This window comes from Idiotropiscis lumnitzeri, chromosome 3 (genome assembly GCF_059441095.1).
Source record: "Idiotropiscis lumnitzeri isolate Australia: NSW breed Sydney's pygmy pipehorse chromosome 3, RoL_Ilum_1.0, whole genome shotgun sequence".
NCBI lineage: Eukaryota > Metazoa > Chordata > Actinopteri > Syngnathiformes > Syngnathidae > Idiotropiscis > Idiotropiscis lumnitzeri.
Window position 1 is genome coordinate 30632701 of NC_142393.1, and position 16693 is coordinate 30649393.

Genomic DNA, 16693 nt, shown 5'->3' on the forward strand with positions numbered 1-16693 from the left:
ATTATGGAAATGTGATCTATGCATTAGAGAAGCAGATAAAAAATGTCTCTGCTGGCTATGTACTCCACCTCCTACTGTAAGGCGACCCACACAGGCTTGCAGAGGCCCAGGATGCCTGAAGGAGGAACACAGCAATACACTGCGATGGAGTATGTTGCTTTAAAAGCAGGCTGGTGGGCAGGGGGGAATGGTTTTATCAAAAATGTAAGGTGTCAGTTGAGAAGCATTCATATTTTGCACCACACACTGACATTCAGAATTATGAATCAAATCAAAATTGCCGGAACCTCAGTGACAGACGCAGTTTCACAATCCCATCAAATATAGGGCTGCCTTAAGTATGTTTGTTAATGACTCCATCCTTTGCTGTACTATGGAGGGCAGCATACACTGCAGGCGTTGGGGGAGGAGAAGGGGGGCGGGCGGGGTGAGCGCTGAGCCAAGAGATACATACGGATTTGCAAAGATGACAGATCAGAAGATAGAGAATCAGAAAGAGAGGAACGGACAAGAGGGGCGGGGGGTCCATGCCTAGATAGGTCTACTCATTGACTTCCTTACACTGTTGTCAGTAGCTGCCTTATCTATTTTCACCTCAGGCAGAAGGCGTCCACCGGGCCCGGGGCCGATGAGGGACACCACGCCGTTGCAATCCACCGTGCTGTTCCTTTTCCCGTGGTAGCCACTATAGCTGCTGCGCCGATACGGGCTGAACAAAGACCCCCGGCGCTCCTCACACTCCTCCACCGTGCTGTGTTCGTCGTCCGCAAACTCGTTCTCTGAACCCACGTCCTTGCCTCGGCCCTTGAAACTGAAGATGCTGCTCTTGCTGTTATGGCGGGACAGGAAGGGCGAGCCTGGGATGCTGAGGAGAGACTAGAAGGGAGCAGGAAAATCACAACTTGTTGGTACCTTGTAAAGCTTGAATGTGTATTGCTGTGACTCCGAATGTTTCTTTGAATTTGATGTAGTATTTTTTTTAATATCCAGTAGACGACAATTTGTCTCGTACGGAGTGTGCAACCACCCAACCTTCATATTACTCTATTATTTGCAACGTCTCGCCTCACTTCCTTAGATCTCAACATGCTAAAAACATGGCTTGGCGCATTACTGACGTCACTCCCCAAGACGATTGGGCATAGATGACCTCATCTCATAATGTTTCAGGCTTTAATACACCATATTTTCTGGACTATAAGGTGCACCAGTATATAAGCCGCAGCAACTCTTTGGGAAAAAAACACGATATACAAGATGCACTAGACTATAAGCCGCGGTTTTCTATGTTGAAAAAAATTAGTTTACTGCATGTACAAAACAATTTTGTACATAAACAGATTCTTAAAACAGTGCCTTTCAACACGGCAACAACTTTGCTAATTAAAACAGAACAGACCCAAGTGAAAAAAAAAATCTAGATTTGTTTAGCGAATTCTCTGAACTATAGAGCACCCCTCCTGGGGAAAGAAAAATCCACAGAAAAGCCTCACGTTGTATTAGCCCCATGGTTCAAACTCTAGGGAAAAAGTAGTGTCTTATATTCCGGAAAATACGGCAATTGTTTTTCCCTTTATTTCATGTTCCAAAATGTAGAGTTGTTTGTTGTGTTTCCCTGTCAATTAGAAAAAGGGTGTGTTTGACTTCCATTTTTTTCATTTGTTAACAATTAATTTTGTTTAAGGTGCAGCTAGGCAAGGTAAAAAGTCTCAGAATATATAAAGCAGCAAGGGGTAACAAACATAGAGGCAAAGAAATGCTTTATTTTCACGTCCATAAGGCGCACTTTAAAGTCCCAAATCATCCCCGGAACAGAAGAGATGGTGCCCTGTACTGCAGCACGACTGAGACTCGTAGATCTGTACACATGCTATTCACTCGAGCAACGGGTGTGACGCCACGTTGAGCATTACAGGGTGCATGTTAGCACACCCTGCAGTTGAAGTCTGAGACTACTGTGCGCAGACTGTGACAACTAAATTTTGTGAATACCTCATTAGGTGATGGATTCACACAATCATACCAGTATGTATGTGTGGGAGCAAGCTGGACAAGAGAGAAGCTGTACACGATGCCGTAGTCTGTCTCATCATTCATATTATTGCAAGCAGTGGTGCAAAAAGTATGTATGCGGCAGATGCAGCGCATAGGGGCTGCAGGCTAGTGGGGGCACCAAGCGATGGGCGCAAAAGAATTTTTGAGTGGGTATTTTATGTAATAAACGGTGGTTTGTTCATTGGTCTGGTTTGATCTCATCACTAATACTAATAGAGGCATGTCACTGATAGGTGACCCTCTGCTCCGTGACTGTCACCGGCTACATATAAAAAATGAAATTGTTATTATTATCGCTATTTTTATTATTATTATTATTATTACTATATATTTTTGGGGGGGGGGGGTGGCGCCAGTTATGTGTCTGCATGCCCCCCAGAAAGTAGGTAGTTGCCCCCATGATTGCAAGCAAGAAACATCACAGGTTTAGACAACAGACTGAAAAAAACACTGCCCAAAGCGTACGCGAGCTAGCTAGCATTCGCGAGCCAGCTAGCATGCGCGAGCCAGCTAGCATGCGTCTCATAGTGCGACGTGCCTAATGAGTGTGTTACATACAGAAATAGCACCCACAACAGACACTGCAGACAGATAACTGTGTTTTGCTTCAATAAATTAATCATAACTCATTTAATTCTTTACCCATTTTGACATGGATTGGTTTGAGGAAAACATCAGATGTGATTATAATGCCAAACACACGTGGGTAACTTTATAATCGGGACTTTCATAAAATCCATCCATCCATTATCCTATCCGTTTCTCCTAATGAGGTTTGCGGGCATGCTGGAGCCTATCCCAACTGTCTTCGCGCAGTATGCGGGGTACACTCTGAACTGGTTGCTAGCGTAGCGCAGGGCACACAAAGACGAACATCCACTCACACTCACACTAACACCTAGGGCCAATTTAGAGTGTCCCAATAACCACGCATGTCTTTGGAATGTGGGACGAAACGGGAGTATTCGAAGAAAATGCACCCGGGCAATGGGAGAACATACAAAGTCCACACAAGGAGGCCCACGACCTAAGCCAGGGGTAGGCAACTCCTTCCTTGACACAATTGATTTGAATGATCAGGGCTGTCAGCAAGTTTGTTGATGAGCTGATCATTTTAATCAGGTATGTTGAGGAGGGAAACTTCTAAAACAGGCAGGACAGTGGCTCTTCAGGACCGGAGTTGCCTACCCCTGACCTAAACACTGTGAGGCGGACGTACTAACCAGTCGCCCACAGTGTCGCCCGCTTTCAGAACATATTAAATATAATGGTAGGATCAAATGTTTCGTCATTTAAAAAAGATCAGTCAAAGTAACAACAATGAACTTGATCTTATATTACATTCTTGATTTTCTTGCTCTCACATTGTTGAACAAAATGCAATTGATGGAGGCTTAATTAAAAACATCATAAGCTAATATAAAATGAATGAAATGTAGGTTAAGCTTCTATTTTGTGTTAATATTTCTATATCTTAGTCCAGAGGGGTCAGTGCCTCACCAGTCATTAACCTCACTGCAAGTCACTGGTCAATAGATAATCTGCATTTATACCTTTAGTACAAATTCAGCCCAAACTACCCAATACTTTGCATATATTTGTCAACAGTCATCTGTCTCTTTGTTTCAGTCAGCTTCAATGAAAACTCTAATATTGCCGCAAATGTCAATTTTAAAGCTTGTTTGCTTGCAGGTGTGACTCACTGAGGACCAGTACAGGGTGTACAACATCTCTTCCCAAAAGTCAGCTAGGATAAGCTCCAGCTCTGCCACACCCATAATGAGGACAAGCGCTAGGTCAAATGACCATGAAGACAAGTAAATGGATTGACGGATGGATGGAGGAACGGGTGGGGTCAAAGGGGCACTAAATGTTACTAGCCACGCTTCTCCCCGAAGTCACTTCACAATGAAGTGGGTTAGTTTTAGGTCAGCGATAGCTAACACTGCAAAGGTCACACTAAAATGCAGGTGGCCAAAATAGCATTGTTAAGTTACATGAGTCATGACAACATCAATCTGTGCCGTTGCCAATATCGATCCAGCCTTTAAATAAAACCTTAACTGGCACAATTGAAAGGTTTTGGCAACGGTCTGCCTGAATGTTAAGTGAAGAAGCAATTGCAGGCAAGCACACCACATTACATAAGTCCCATTTTGTTGTTTTCAGAAGCCCACACTATGCAACAATATGAGCGCTGCCCTTGCAAAGCTGCCGGATTGCACCCTCTGAAACATTCATGTCATTACTGTGAATTATTCAGTCTGAACGTGGGCACGTCTACACATCTGGCCACTGTATGCAGCTCCGCCCTGCTGCCACTCAATACCAAGCGTGTTCCTCAGCTGAGAGTGAGGATAAAACTGAAATCTTATATTTTGGACGATTCGTGAGCCATTCTTATTCTTCCAATATGTTGGAAACAACTTAAAATCATTGTGGGGTGGTGTGGGTGTGCTTTGAGATTACAAAACACAGTTTTGGGTTTGTTTTGATGGTTGCAGTAAATACACTAAACAGCTTGAATGAATATATTTGAAATTTGTATCACTGCATGCTTACAGACTGAGGAGAAAATTATTACCTTAAACTGACATAGCTTATCTTGTGCACACTGCACAGAGAACACAAAAGCCAGATGTGTTTTTCATTCTTCCCATTATGTGCATGCTGAGCTCACTACTTAGTAACATGATGGCTTGTGTTCATTTGATACAAAAATAACCCTTTTATCATGTTTTGAATAGTTAAGCATGACCTATTTGTTTTTGCAACAGAACTACAATGTTTTGGTCAAAGGTTTTTTTATTTGTCTGAATAATTTTGCAAAAATAGCCAATACTGTAGTTTAAAAAAAAAAAAAGTTTAATCCATCAGGAAAGTAAAGTACAGGAGCTGTCATCACATCTCAATGGACCTCATTTCATCCAAATTTGTTTTGCCTTACTCTTTGGCTTTTCTCAAGGCTTATAAGGAAACAACAATGCTGGTACAAGAGGAAGAATATCCATCAAAAGTTATCGGGAGGTCAATGCACTTGTGACGTATTTGTAACAGAAAATACTCCGGCTGTGTCCAAAGTGCTTTTCGTACAATGTTCAGTGTCACGATATGTGAAGACGACCACATGTAGAAGCTTTATAAATAATGACTGATTTGGGGATTTTGATCTGTTTAAGCCTTTTAAATTGAAAGAAAAAAAAGCGGCATAATGCCCCTACTGGTGACTGAGTGTACTGCAGGCAGTAAAATTCAGCCGCTGTCAGTGGTGACAGTCAAGGCCTTCTCTGCTGGCCTAACATAATCAAGAAATCATGATCATATTCTTCACATTGATGTCATATTATATCCTAGTGTTTAATTTTTAGGCTAAAGTTTTTATCCAATCAGAATTAATCTAGCTCATGTTGCCAGGCAGATTTCATAATACCAGTAGCACACACTATTCGTCCGAGGCCTTCAGATACAATCGTGCGGGCGTCTGTTCTCTTTCTCAAGGAGGCTTTTACTGTTGAGAGAGAGTTGCAATAGCCAATCAGATCACGAGTAGATGACAGTAAGGCCTTCTCGCTGGCCTTGTGTTGAAGATGATGAACGCGGCTTGTGATTGGATACTCGCTCGTGAAGGAGCAGCGCTATGCGGGATCAATTCACAGGAGAGTAACTGGTGACACTTTGAAAATCTAAAACATATTCATGCTTTTTTTAAACCACAATGGCCGAAGGAGGGAAAAGTGTGGATTTAATTGCAGATACACTAGCGAGTCCATTTTCAAGACGGACTTTTCAAGGGAAGCTAGTTTGACCAACACTCACTCGGTAGTGGGTCAGTGTCTTTTTGTACATTATTTCTCCAGCCGTATTCTCATAGATTATCATTATGAGGGGTATTTATTCAAGTCTGACCAAATAGGACTTCACTGAAGGCCTACATGTCAAATGCACAGCCCGCCACTGGCCGCTGTTAGGTAATTAAATGAATTGATAAGCGCTATAGCCAAAAAGCCAGGCTCTCGATTTGCTGGTCGATTGCCGTTTCTACTCTAACCTATGGTCATGATCTATGGGTTGTAACCGAAAGAATAAGATCCCCAAAACAACCGGAATGGATTCATTGTATTTCCATTCATTTCAATGGGAAAAGTTACCTCGATTTAGGAGCGTTTCGACTTACAAACGGGGTTATGTTTGTAACTTGAAGTCTGTTATGTGGAGGATTTAATTTTTTACTTGTCTGACAATGTTTCATTAAAGCTGAAAGAGTGGTAACGGGTGTTTTTTTGTGTGTTTTTTTTGAAAGATTAATCCTGAATGTTGAACTAGAGTCACAGAATGGATTGTTATCTAACTTGAATATAGCACTATGGACAGACATCAGAGATTTGCTCCTCACCTGGTTCATAATGGAAGATTTTCGCCCCAAGCGGTTATCCGGAAAGCGGAAGCGGCTCCTCTTACTGCCGTCGTCCGACTCGGACTTGACAAACTTCTCGCTATCGCCTTTCTCCTTCTCCTGCTCTTTCTGTCGCCACTTCTTCTTGCGGTTGCGTCGCTCTTTGGCACTCTTAGAGCTGAGCTTGGACATCTCAGAAGAGCTGCAAGACAGTCGCCCTCCTCCGTCATCTTCGACCGCATCCTCTGATACTGTTCCGGCTGAGGTTGCCATTGCAGCAGTCTAACAATAAACATAAGCATTATTGGCATCCAACAGTAACAACAGGATGAACAAATATACTCACTTGAGCATCTTCCTGTTGTTTCTTGAGCTGATCAAGCATGGCCTTAAACTCCTCCTCCTTCCGCTGGGCCTCCTCCATGGTGGCTTGGTTCTGCTCCTCATAGGCCATGGCCACCACAGCCAGGATCAGGTTGACCAAGTAGAAAGAACCCACAAAGATCACCAACACAAAGAAGATCATGTAGGTCTTTCCTGCCGCTCTCAAAGTCTGTTGGGAGGGATACATTTGAATGATGAGCTGTGAAAGTGGGGAAAAGACACTGCAGATTTTCTGTTACAGTTTAATGGATATTATTGTTCTTATAGGAGAAGTCAACCCATAAATGTTCTTTACAAGAATATGTTCTAATGCAATATTAAGAAGGCGCACAGAAAATGGCATTGCAAAAAATTTGGGGGGTTGACTACACCTTTAAAACATATCAACAACATGTCAAGTGAAGTTACTGGATCCAGTGAGTTGTCAAGAATGCAGATATCAAATCGACATGATGAGCTGAGTTTGTACAAATTTGAACGTTTTGGCCCTCCTCCATTGAAAGTCATTCAAATGTCTTTAAAAAATGAGTCTGAGCGATTATCCTGTGGTTTGCGGTTTGAGTTTTTCTGTTCGAAAAACAGGGGCCAACAATCGTGCATTTTAAACTGTTTGACTGATTTTCATTGAACATATCAACAGAAAACAGAAATTAATTTAGTTAGTACTGAAAGATTTAAAATGGGAAAACAAATAATCGTCATGAGCACAGTTTACATGTGCAAGACGGAGTAGGAAGAAGTAAAGAACTCTTGTGCTATCCTCTCTTCTCTGTGTATTTTGACTTGTTTCAACTCAATACAATAAATCATTTATATAATATAGTTCAATATTTACATATGATCGCCAACAGGAGTACAGCCATTCTTTACCCTCAATTTTAAAAATGTGTGCAGTGTTTGTTCATCTTCATTTTTTTTGTTCATTTTTCTATGCTTGTTGTGTGCAGCATCTCTAATTTAAATTTTTAACTCATGAAAAATGATTGACATTGTTATTCCATGTTGTCTGTTTCGGGGTTAAGCAAGAATTCCAATGAGACGAACGTTTAGAAAATAGCAGAAAGATAAAGAAAGTTATAAACTTTTGGAGGCCTTTTCTTCAGAATATAAACCTTGCTCTAGCAATGGCTGAGATGCTGTCAAATCGAGGCCCTTTTACAAAGAAATGGGTTTATGCAAATTTGACCCCGCAGGCATGGGCCTGTCATTTAGATGAATTCTGATTCATTAACATGCGCACATTGGTGCGAACAAAATGGGCCGCGATGTAAGCGTCAAGAATTGTGCGCAGAGTAAGAACATTTCTACGTATTTATTGTAAAGCGTAATGAGTCAAGCAGTCTCTGTCTTGTCAAGCAATCCTTTCGACGTGATTAAGGCATCTTCGGGGACATGGGGGCCAAGTGCTAATATGTGCGTAAGATGGAAAAAGTGCATTTTTTTTTTTTTTACTAATCTCGGCACTCAATGATATCGCAAAGTGCCCCCTTTCCCAAATTTGAGTACATCACTGAGAGGTTGGAGCCCCCCACGAACGACAGTGCCCTCCACACTGTGAGTACTCTGTGTATAGGGAGCGGAGAAAAGGCTCAGCTCTCCAACCACACTAATTTCAAGCCTGACTGGTGATAATTAATTTCAATAATGTAAAGAAAGGTCCAACAATGGGTCCCCAACCACTGTTGTCACACAGAGAGATTAAATAAAAGATTTTTATAGGGGTGATCAAAGAGGCACCATGACACTATTGCAGCATTTTAGTGTATATGGCCCGAGCAGACTTGCCGTTCGTTGACAATGCTTAGCTACAACTGTGAGGAGCAATTCTGCTTTGAAATAAAAATAGAATCAGGGACAAGCTTGTTCAAGAGAAAGAAGCATGGTGATCCAGTCTCCTCATTACACAAACCACAATAATTGTACTGATGCGGTCAGACCAAACACGAGCTGAGCATTTCTGGCAGCGCATTTTTATATCCAGTGACTGCAGGCGCGGTCGTGCGCACAAACAGACACAAGACACCTCGTTACATTCCAAAACATTCTTTTCAGGTTCAATTGAAGACTTTACAATAGCCATTGATGTGAATGGTGAATAGTTTTTTGTCTCTATGTGCCCCGTGATTGACACTGTCTCAGGCATTTTCAGATTTTAAAGTGTGTTTTATCTTTTTCATGGATTTCAATGACATTCACAAGTCTAATATACGTGCTGCCATATTTTGATGCCTCTTATGAGTCTCACTGTTCACTCACATCTCGAGTCATGTGCAAATGGGAGACTATTGTGCCCAAGATATATATATATATATATACATATATATATATATATATATATATATATATATATATATATATATATATAAATTTTAACAAATGAATCACAAAAAATGCCATGATTAATTGTGATTAATCACTTTTTTTTTTTAACTACTACTTTTTGCGAAGCTTATAACAGATATTTACTTGAATAATATCTTGGAATTGATGCAAAATCACCAAATATGAAGTATGTTTAATTCAAAGACTGTTCTAATAGCTTTCTTGGATCCTTGAATATGCTCTAAATGGAGACATCTTTGCAAACATTTATTTTCGAAACATTTCTCAAAACTGCCCACAAGCACCCCACTCCAGCAGTGTTGGTTTGCAAGGCCCAGAGGTAACTTAAACACAGTGTTTTGTTCTGAGACGTGCTAAAGACAGCTAATATGGCACAATATTTGCAAAATATGCAAATTATTTTTTAAGTAAATAAATCAAGTTCAATGAGTGAAAATATTTAACTGAGTTACATTTTTTGGGATTAATCACCTGAGTTAATGCTTTAATTTTGACCTAATATATATATACATATATATATATATATATATATATATATATATATATATATATATATATATGTTTTGCAGTATGGAGCTAAATGTTAAATGTCAGCAGCAGCAGTCAGAAGTAAGAATAGAAGCGGGAGCTGGGATGCTCCCTTTACGTCTCATTGGCCAATCCTGCACACTTAATATTTCAAACATCCTTCCTTGCACTTGCAAGTGGAGACAGGAGAGTCTCCACCATTTCAGAGAGCGAATGTGAACACTGACAGATTGTTAGCATATTAGCTTCTCAAAGCAATATCAACCATCAGCATTTTAAGACATTTTAAAAGATGGGCCTATTTTGATGTCAATACACCGCTTGTTCTGGTAATCTTTGTCTATCATCATCTCCTAACAAAGAAAAAAAAGCACTTCACATGTTTTGAACATCTGTATAAAATGGCCAGTGCCTGCAATGTATAATGAATGTACAGCTATTACCACAAGTCCTAGAATGCACAGCTAACGCCAGCGCGATCCCACATACTTTCCCTCGTCTGTTGGCAGTCCAGTTATTCATAATCAAATAAAGATGAAGAGGTAATTTGAGGACACCAATCAGTGGTGCAGCTTTGAAATACACATTAACAAATTTCGTTGTAATGACTGTCAAAAACCTCACCATGAGATTATATTAGTTCAGCTCCTGAGGCCAAAAGAGTCAATATCAATGAGCTCGACTTACCAACTTGAGGCCCAGATATAGGCAAACAGTATACACAATGCAAAAAAAAAAAAAAAAAAAAAAAAAAGAACAACCTACAAGTGCATCATTGCTGGCTATTGGAACCTTTTCCATTCCCACAATACGACTCTCAACATTTTAATTAACATAAATAAATAATCCGATTAGAAAAATGAACAGAAAACAATGTCTGCAAAACTAAATTTCATTCATAATTAACTTGGCTTTTAAAACAGATGTCCCCTTAAATGATGTCCCCAGTAGAAATGCACCTCCATTGGCTAGATTTAATGAAATGTATATATATATATATATATATATATATAGACTCGAGGAACGGGCCTGATGCCCCATTGAGCATTTCAGAGTGCATGATAGCACAACCTGCTTGCTGAAGTCAGAAACGACTGTGCGCAGACTGTGACAACTAAATTCTGTGAATACCTCTTATGGGATTGGTTTGAGACAGTAATCAGTTAGAACAGCGCAGTATGTACGTGCGGGAGAAAGCTGGACACAAGGGCAGTTGTCCACGATGCCATAGTCTGTCTTATCATTCGTGTTATTGCAAGCAAGAAACATCAAAGGTTTAGACAACAGACTGCAAAAAAAAAAAAAAAACATACTGCCCAAAGCACACCTTTTCCTCACAACTCTCTAACCAGCCATCTGATTGGCTGAGGCTAATAGGCTCCCAGAATGCCTCTGTACTTTTTTGTGTTATTTTTATTTCTTTTTGGGATATGGATGGCATGTTTTGTGTTAATTGTATTTCTTTGTTTCATTGTTTGCGATTTAGTGATAGTTTTGGTTTTGATTTAAAACCCGGTTTTAAGGAGTGTGGTGACTAGTGACAACCCTCCTCTGACACTGGCGTTGGTGACATGAGAGCTCTTGTAACATTAATGGCATTTCCTTTGACAAGGATGTCGCTCTGTGAATGAGACCTAACCTGCGCGAGCTAGCATGTGACTCAAAGTGAGGTGCGCCTAGCGTGTTGTTAAATACAGAAACAGCACCCACAACTGACGCTGCGCTTATAATACTGGCTGTGGAAATATGGTACATTATATTTCCTAGGGCAGCCTAAAGAGTACTGACTCTTGCACTTCTGAATATTTTGTTTGTTTAGTTCATGTAGGGAGCAAAATCATTTGTGGTTTATTTGGGAAAAAAATAAAAAATACACTCAGGTTAATACTCTATTGAGCAATTGATCCTTGCAATGACTAGTGTGTTTCGTGTGACAGAGCGCAAGTGAACATGTCAACTTTACCAGCATGTAGAGGTTTTCCCAGAAGTCCTGCGTCATGAGTCGGAAGAGAGCTAGAAAGGCCCATCCAAAGCTGTCAAAGCTGGTGTAGCCATAGTTTGGATTCCTTCCAGCCTTCATGCACGTGTATCCCTCAGGGCAACGGCTGAGAATGGCAGGGAGAAAGGCTTCAGTATGACTCAGTCTGTTTATCGGGGTACCTTGATGTCGGAACGCCCCAAAAGTGCAAAATATTTTTGTACTTATTTGAACATATCCTGGCCAACTAAGATTAACACTTTTTTTTTTCTGCAACACTTATTCTGTGAAGACGACAAGGGCACGAAAAGAAGAATAGCAGGATGTTAAGCTATGTTTAGTGCTTTTATTTTGGTAGGTATCTTCAATTCCCACTGGCTTGATAGGAGTTTTGGCTGGTACTGAGCAGATTTTTGTGGATAAAGGACTTTGATTTGGCACATTCGAAACTAAGGTCTCTATTTACGTAACTGGGCTAAATCCTCATGGCACATGGCGTATCTCTGCACAGAGGCAGGTTACACCTGATATTGGTTAACAGGCAAGCGCAGGCCGATTTATGTGCGGGATGGCTGACAATCTCGGCCACTCAAAGTGGCTCCTTTGATCCCAAGTCAAACATTTTTTCAATAATATTATAATTTATCTGGCGGTTCTGGAATATGATTTAAGCAGAAAAATCCACCCTTTTTTTCTAATTGAGGGGGCTGCAATTTTGCCACTTGCTGTGTTAACGACCGTCTTGGCTCATCTGTTTTTTAAATTTGCTCAAGTGACATTCACAAACAAGGATCTGTTTTGAAAGTCGACCAAATAGAAGTTTGATCAGTGTCAACGTAATGGATTCTATTGGACCTTGAAGGTACTGCGGTATCTACTATGTCAGCTCAGTGCAGGCACCCCGAGAAGGACTAAGGACAGATACTCACCCTGAGTCTGAGCTGTTCCCACACAGGAGAGCATCGGACTGGCCAGGCAGGAAGTAGAAATTGGCTGAAGAACAAAATAAAAGTTCAGTACTTAAGCATTCCAGTCATATTATATATGACAAGGTTTGTTTATTAAGCAAAATGTCCGTTAATTCTTTCAGGCCACCGGAACATTTCAATTCAGCTCATTTTACATCAATTCTTTTTGTCACGGCAGTGCAAAAGTGACATACTGTTTTCTTGTGGCAGTATGTTGGCTGACTCATACACTTAGGCCTCCACGCCACGTCACTCACAGCTGCTCTGCTCTCTTCTTCTACTTACTGTTGTTCATGATGTACTCGTTCCAGTCGAAGCTGCCGTTGACCGGGAAGCTCTCGGTTATGTTGATAGGCCAAATGACACATTTGTGGCGCAGATTGCCCATGAAGAGCTGCAGACCAATGAGTGCAAAGACACTGAGGCAGAAGACGGTCAGGATCATCACATCGGAAAGCTTCTTGACCGACTGGATGAGTGCACCCACGATGGTCTTCAGGCCTGAAGGGGAGGAGCCACGCAAAGAGAGCGCACAGCGATGATGCACAAGCGACCCATTCGACAGGTATGACTCTTTCGATATTCTATTGATAGGAATGGAAGAGGCATCACAATATCCTTGGCTAACTATTGGCCAACGATATCACAATACAGCAATTGTGTGTGATCATTGACATTTCTGATATTTTTAAAATTTATTTGTCATGATTATTACAGACTAGCTTTTGTTGCGTATTTGAGGGTGGGAATGCACATAACTCACAACAAAATTGTGTCCCAGCACTGTGCCAACAATATAAATAGTATTGCCATTTAAATGAGCAAAACCATCTATGACGCATCACAATCGCTGTAAAATAAAGTTATTTAGATGTTGCGTATAGAGCAAAATATGTGATTATCAGCTTCACTAAATAAAACTAATAAAGATGGAGGCGTCAGTCAAATTCAACATAATATACTTGGACATTGATTATGTATTAGCAGGGCCACCTTTACCAACAAGCTAACCTGGGCTTGAACCCTTGGGCCGACAGTACTCAAGGGCCTATCAGAATTCTCGCCATGTGTTACCCAACCCACTGTCGATATTGGCTATAATTATAAGTCTTAATAGTTTCATATTATTTTGCCCTTTGTTGAGATTTCTGTCAGTCATTCCTCAATTGTTGCCAAAGAAGCCCGCTATAGGGGGCCTCACTTAATGCCAAAGAGCCCATCAGAGGGAGTTAAATTTCACATTATTGCGGTCGACTAACTAATCCTTGCGTGTATTTGTTTCTGCAGCCGAGCTAACAGGACCGTAGCAGAATTATTTTATCTGTCAATATTCTGTCCAAGTGAATTCACATCTCACTTGAAAAGGACATAATGCGTGGACAGGTTGGAATCTGACAGATGCAGTAGTAGTGCGTTTTCAATTATCACAATGACAGATGCCGCACTGCTGAGTCCGTGCGATCATGCAAAGGAACAGAAAGATACAAAGTTTTGGTTTACGGGCCGTGTATACTAGGAATTGCATGGCTTTAATCTTTGAGACAAGCTGACTGACAGGATCAACCAGGTTGCCTTTGGGCTGGCAGCTGAGCAGGCTGGTGGGCGGCTGCGGCACAGCACAGGCGGGCAGCTGTGGCAACGGGCGGCCCAGCAACAGGGCAGGCAACAGCACGCACATGCACATGCTCGCTGTCCCTGCCATGGTGGCTGCTACTCTTGCGGAATGGAGAGGAAGACAGCTGGGGTTGGCCGGCCCCACTCGGAAGGCATGAGAAACGCAATGCTTGCCGGAATGCCCGTCAAAGGCGTAGTGGGCGGGTGAGTCGGGGATGCCCAAGCGAGGCATCGCAGTAGATTGGGCGCACTTGCTCAGGGCAAATCCGGTGTTGGAGAGCAACCTGAGGTCTGGAGGAGCCATCCGCCATAACGTCCGCCGCTATGATTTAAATGGTACTTCTTTTGGTAGCCTGTAGAATGTTCGCCCTTTCTTTTGCTCCCTATTTACGATTTCAAAGCTTGGCATTTCCTCACATTAGCGACAAACTCTCCACCCTGCCAAAATGATGTTGTTTGCATTTGCCGCAGGTCATTGTGGGATGTGTGATGCCAACGTCCAGAGCTTTAGCATGTTTTTCTATTGCGTTTTTGTACTTTATTATTTTTTATATACTATTTTAATCTGAACATGTATTGTAGGAGTTTGTCTTGGTTAAGAGTATTTGTGTGTTATATCAGTGCAATGCTTTTTATTTTTATTCATTGACGTGATGCACTATTGCTTTACAAAAATATAGTGTGTTGGCCATTCCATTTGTTCAAATTGATGAAATGCATAAATATACGAGCAGATCTGCCTTTCATTATTGAAAAACGAGGTGAGCATCTCAGTTAGGGTTAAGGAAGAGGTTCCTATATTAAATGGTTAGCCCCGTGGCCTATCATGAGTAGGTAAAGGCGGCCCTGGTAAGTCCCATATATATATATATATATATATATATATATATATATATATATATATATATACATAAATATACGATTAATACTTCCATCTGTGGAATTTCATGACATTCTGTGCAAACGAGCATCCCAAGTTTTAATACAGGCTGAAAATATGATTAATATGTACAGAATATTTCTATTGATGTATCTAAAGATCTTTAACCAAATTGACAGTTTACACACAACTGTAGAAACAAAAACAAGAAATATCAAAGAACCTTCCCACTCTTTTCAAAATGATCCAAACAGAAGACTCAAGTGGAGTTTGCTTTTTATGGCCAAATGTGCATAGAGTGAAAGAGAGGGGGAAGGCTGCAGAAAAGTGAGAGGAAAGCACGGCAGCACAACAAGGGGCCATGAGACGGAGGCACAGGCAGGGATGGGGCAGGGGGAGGGGGCAGAAACCACATGCAGGTCATTTAAACTCCAAGGCTGAACAGGTAGCAATTCAATGCCAGCGCCATGGCGTGTGGCCGCTTTGCTTAACTGCCTGGTGTGAGGTGTCACAATGTCATCATAGTGCAACCCTGCAGTCTGACTCATCCACACTGACGAGAAAGTCACGTTACCTTGGCATCCTCTGCAGCCAGCGTTCACACCAGGCCAGCAGGAAGGAAGTCAGATATGGAAGCCGGATGACCTGCTTTTCATGTGTTAGCGCTAGCTTCGCCACTTACAGTATACTGCAGGGATATTTCCTTGCTTCTCATAATATGGATTTAGGTTTTGGATAATCATGTAATTCAAAGAAAAAGCTTAACATCACACACGAAAAATATTTTACGTGAAAGATTTGATCTTATTTGTTTTTCTTTTTCGGGAGTGTTTTGTTTTTACAGGTCCCATTTTTAGCAAGAGTACGAAACTCCAAACTGTTAAACAGTCACCAAAAAATAAACAGAGATGTGGAGCAGAACTAAAAATTTGACTTGTACTTGTGAGTAGATGGTGAAACTTCTGTGTTGGGCTCGGTTATTTTATATCTAATAGTACTGCTATCTAATACGTTTTCACTATGTTCTCATTGTTGTTTTGAATAATTGTGCTAATTACAGGGTCCTGAATGATTTATATTTTAAAGTTCACAACTTAAACTTACTCACGTGATTCACCAATTATAAATGGTTCCATATACAATGCGGGGAATAATCATTAGCAGTCTCCAATTAATTGTTGTTCATTGATTATATTTACTATCAATGAATATCAAAGAACAGCATTCCCACAGTCAAGCATAGGGGTGAAACATGACAACTTCACCGCACTGAGTGGCCAATGAAAGGAGGCATGAACTGTCAAATCTTGAATGAAAACCTCCTTTCCTCAGTGAGAAATGGGTGAGCCACGGATGAGTCGTCCAGCTTGACGATGAGCCAAGTCATTGCCAGGACGACAAAGGAGTGGCTCAAGAAGAAGCATAAGATTATGGAGCGGCCCAATTTTCACACCACAATCCAACAGAAAAGCAGTGGAAAGAGCTGATGCTTGGAGTACACAAACCAAGAGTTAAAATTCCTCGCGCAAACCTGCTGACCAATTCCAAGA

General features: G+C 41.2%; 1 protein-coding gene across 1 annotated transcript in view; it reads right to left on the minus strand.

Moving 5' to 3' along the window:
* scn8aa (sodium channel, voltage gated, type VIII, alpha subunit a) overlaps positions 1-16693 on the minus strand; it is a 71378-nt gene that overhangs the window by 31749 nt on the left and 22936 nt on the right. Inside the window, exons 7-12 of the mRNA XM_088289982.1 lie at positions 12935-13150; positions 12611-12674; positions 11667-11808; positions 6795-7001; positions 6449-6730; positions 562-876 (exon numbers count right to left, since the gene is read on the minus strand). Coding sequence (XP_088146108.1) covers positions 562-876; positions 6449-6730; positions 6795-7001; positions 11667-11808; positions 12611-12674; positions 12935-13150 — 1226 coding nt within the window. The remainder of the gene's footprint in view (positions 1-561; positions 877-6448; positions 6731-6794; positions 7002-11666; positions 11809-12610; positions 12675-12934; positions 13151-16693) is intronic.